The sequence below is a fragment of the Capsicum annuum genome, unplaced genomic scaffold, assembly GCF_002878395.1.
Source record: "Capsicum annuum cultivar UCD-10X-F1 unplaced genomic scaffold, UCD10Xv1.1 ctg78100, whole genome shotgun sequence".
In the NCBI taxonomy this organism is placed as follows: Eukaryota; Viridiplantae; Streptophyta; class Magnoliopsida; order Solanales; family Solanaceae; genus Capsicum; species Capsicum annuum.
In genome coordinates this window covers 96,152-100,524 of record NW_025888561.1, presented here as the reverse complement: position 1 = coordinate 100,524, position 4,373 = coordinate 96,152, and the positions used below count along the sequence as shown (strand labels likewise).

General features: G+C 34.7%; 1 protein-coding gene across 1 annotated transcript; it reads right to left on the bottom strand.

Moving 5' to 3' along the window:
• Positions 1-2,514: 2,514 nt before the first annotated feature.
• Positions 2,515-2,949, bottom strand: LOC124894885 (secreted RxLR effector protein 161-like). Its single transcript, XM_047405380.1, has one exon. The coding sequence runs from the start codon at positions 2,947-2,949 to the stop codon at positions 2,515-2,517; it is 435 nt and encodes a 144-aa protein (XP_047261336.1).
• Positions 2,950-4,373: the final 1,424 nt, after the last annotated feature.

Below are 4,373 nucleotides of genomic sequence, written 5' to 3'. Positions count from 1 at the left end.
AATTCTTGACATTCTCAATGCTAAATTGAACTAGAAAAAGTATGGAGTGTTCCACTATCCTGTAAGATATTTGCTTATTAGTTTATGCTTATTAAAATATATAGTGAAAATATGGGCCTAACAATCTCCCCCTTTTTGATAATGATAAATAATAAACATCAGTTGACTTCTCTATTTTTTGCAGTCGATTTGCTCCCCCTTTCTTGCTTAGCATTTTGACTAGGAGCATCAGTTGACTCTCATCCTTTGATAGTCAATTGATCCCTTTGACTTGAAAGTATATGTAATGTTCCTGCTTTCTTAGAGCATCAGTTGACTCTTATTTTCTTAATAGTCGACTTGCTCCCCTGAGTTGCAAGCACCTCAATGTTCCCGCTTTCTCCTCTTTTTGGGATGATAAAATAAAATAACACAGCAGACAGACAAGCAAAAGAAGTAGTAGGCATATAATAGGTAAACAGTTAAATAGATTATCAAAAGACTAAATAAAATAGAAAAAAGTATGGCAGACAGTATTTAAAAATCTTTTTACAACCCCAAAAGAAGGAATAAGACCCCATTTTAAACAAAAGTCATCATTTAATGCTTGACCAGAAAGTATGTGAGGGTATTGTGTATGTTTTAGAAAAATTATTCATAAGATTTTTCAATATTTTTAGAGAAGAAGGAGTAGGAGTTTTGGACAGATATTGCAAGATCGTCATTTGAGGAGTTGACCTCAGACTTGAGGGATTCCATGTGAGTTAACACCCTGGTGAATAGCTTGACACCTTTTTGTTTGAATCCATCAGTAGTCAATCATACCTTGCCTATATCAGTGCTTGTGTTCTTCCCAATCTTCAGTAGCTTAGAAGTCGACTCCTGAAGCATCATCACTCCTTTCTTAATTTTTTTAAGCGATCCTTGAGCTCCTTCAATTCTTTCAACATAGGAAGCATGGGGTTAGAAGATGACTTGCTTACTTTAGGGAGATCCGATTTTGATCTTGCAGAGTTCTCTTTTCACCATTCATTATCTACCAAGATATATCCTATATTGGCAAAAGTTTAGGAATCATAAGTAGCAGAGACTTTGATCGAGGTAATCACCAGTCCATTAGGCAGACTGGCAGAGGCATGAACATTTGCAACACTCTCAAGCATGTATTTGCAAAACCAATCAACCCAATTTATTTTGTGTTTTTTCACATGCAATATAGGGCAAAAATATCTCGACAGGTTATGTTGCTAAGGGAGCCCCTTTTTGGGATAATTATGGTGGAAATGATGTGAGCCATAATACGGTACATAAAGCAGAGAGACAGGGGACCAATGCTTGAAGATGTTGTGTCCGAATTGGGCAAGGTATTTTTCACTTCCTCAAAGTCGACTTGAAAATCTTTAGGCCAAGAACTACTCATAAAGGGAATTACCCCAGAAAACTTTATATCAAACACCTTTTCAATTAGAAAATCATTGAGTATGATTCTTGTTCCAAACACAAGAGTCTTTAATTCACCACTACCAGGAAAGAGGTAGAGATTGGCAGAGAATATTTGAATAGTATCCTCATAAACTTCAAGTCCATATAAAAAACTAGTTACAGGTCTTGAAATTTAAAGAAATGACTGACATTGCAATGATCTTAATTTAATTTACAAAGATTTACTATTCAATCGAGTATAACTGAGTGATTTTTAAAGGTGGTAAACTTGTCTTTTTACGAGCAGGTCTAAAATTTATGCATCTTTTCTGGAGGAAAAGAATCCAAAGGATTTGAATAAGGTTTCTTGACTGAAGAGGTTAGGGCTAGGAGTAGGATATTTTTTATTGATAGTTGACTGTCGTGAGCGGGATAGAGATTCGTTAGAAGATTTTGAGATGAGAACATAATAATCAAAGAGAGGGTCTGGAAATGATTTAGAGAGATTTTCTGTGAATCGAGTTTTGGTTATTGGAGAGAAGTCTGAACAAGGGTTTTAAAGAAGCAGAGAGAAAGAAGAATAGATGGATAGATGAAGAGGGGTGATGAACCGAGGGGAGAATGAAAAGAGGTGAAGTGAATGAGGTGACTGTTGAGGTGAAAAGATGATAGAAATGGGTATTGGGAAGATAAAAAGGTGGAGAGGAGGTGAAAGTGGCGTAAAAGAGGTAAAAGTAATGATGAACTTTTTCAAAAAAGTTTACCAAAATTAAAAGTAGTAAAAAATAATGAGGTAATTTAAAAAGTTTTTTTCCAAAAATAAGATCATAAGTCATTATTACTGATAATACCAAGTCTTTTTTGAAGGAAACAAAATCTTTTTTCTAACAGGGGCTTAGTAAAAATATCTGCCAAGTGATTTTTGGAATCAACAAATGTTAGGGAAAAATCATCATTTTCTACATGATCTCAAATAAAATGTTATTTTATATCAATGTGTTTAGCCCTAGAGTGACACACAATATATTTGGACAAACTAATAGCACTGGCATTGTCACTTATTATAGGCACAAATTTAAATGACAAATTAAAATCATGTAGTTGATGCATAATTCATAAATTTTGAGTAGTACAACCTCCAACGACTATGTATTCAACTTCCGTTGTTGATAGAGCAACTAAAGTTTGCTTCTTGCTATGCAATGAAATTAAGGCATCATGAAGAATTTGGCATGTTCCACTAGTGCTTTTTCTATCATTCTTATTACCTGCAAAGTCAGCGTCTGAATATCCAATTAAGTCAAAATGATAGGAGCAAGGGTGACATAGTCCAGTATCCTGTGTTCCAATGAGAAATCGAATAATTCTTTTGACGACAATCAGATGAGACTCTTTAGGAGCCGATTGGAACCTTGCACACTTACACACACTGAACAATATGTCTAGTCGACTGACGGTCAAGTAGAGGAGTGATCCAATCATTCCCCTATATGTATTTTTATCAACGTTATTTACAGATGTTGAATCAAGACTTGTGGATGGGCTCATTGGGGTTCCAAAGGCCTTCCCCTTTTCTATGACAAACTTTTTGATAATTTTCTTCGTATATTTGGCTTGACAAATGAAAGTTCCTTTGGGTGTTTGCTTGATTTATAATCCCAAGAAAACTGTGAGCTCTCCCATGAGGCTCATTTTAAATTCTCCTTTCATCAAATTAGTAAAATTCTCACATAAGGAGATGTAAGGACGACCAAAAATAATATCTTCAACATAAATTTGCACAAAGAGTAAATTAGAGACAAGCTTTTGGGTCAAGAGAGTTGTATTAATTTTGCCACTTTGAAAATTATTATTTAACAAGCAAGTACTCAACACCAGATACATAAGTGATGAGATGTCCCTCTTCTTTCTATTTTCAAACTCCCCACTATGTTTAAAAATATGCCAAGAAAGCTTTATTTTTAAACTCTCCAACACGATCATTGTGAACATAGGTGATGAAGTGTCTCACTTCTTTCTGTACTTTTATACAAAAGATCTCAAAATTTGTGAAGGTCTCATGTTTATGATTATGAAACATTACCCAAGTAAAGTGAGAATAACCCATTAACAATAACAAAAACATATTTTCTTCCACCAATACTTGCATTTTGGTGCGACCAAATAGATCTATGTGGACTATTTGAAGGGGTTTTGTAGTAGTGATAACATCTTTGACTTTAAACGATGTTCTAGTCTGTTTACCCAATTGGCAGGCATCACAAATTTGATCCTTCTCAAATATGAGTTTTGGCAGAACTTTTACCAATTTAATTTTGGAGAGTTTTTCAATGATATACATACTGGCATGCCCAAGCTTTATGTAACGCCTCGAAAGCACACCCTGGGCGTCACACGGTACTTACAGTCTCGAGGGACCACAAGCTAACTCATGAGCTGGTACCTTCTGAGAGCACTGGATAACATGATCATAAATGCAGAAGAATGCTGACATGCCATAAGGTTTTAATAACTGAATTCAAAACTGAAATATGAGTCTATAGAATAATTGGCTGAATCTGATAAAATACTGATAAACTAGATAACTAACTATAATGTCTGAATACAGAATAACTGATTCTAATGTCTGATAAACCTCTAAAATTGAATGACTATAAGTTTATGGGACAGGCCCCAACTAACTCCAACTAACTACTAAACTGAGACATGAAATAAAGTAAGCCTATCCTCGAAGTAGAAGGACTCACCACTGCTATTACTGAGGATCTAATAAGTCTAATCGCGAGCTGGGAATTGAGAGTCAACCTATGATATAATACATCATAGCGCAAAAGAAAAGGTATGCGATCAGTGCTTTGAATGTATTGGTATGCTAAATAAGGTAGGCTGATATGCATAGTTTCATGAATAGAACTAATAATTAACTATATATGCATGTAAAACATGAAGTACTAAATAGAAAACATGAAATT

Excerpts from the sequence above, each read along its gene's own strand:
- LOC124894885 (XM_047405380.1), bottom strand. The coding sequence starts at position 2,949 with ATGAGCCCATCCACAAGTCTTGATTCAACATCTGTAAATAACGTTGAT.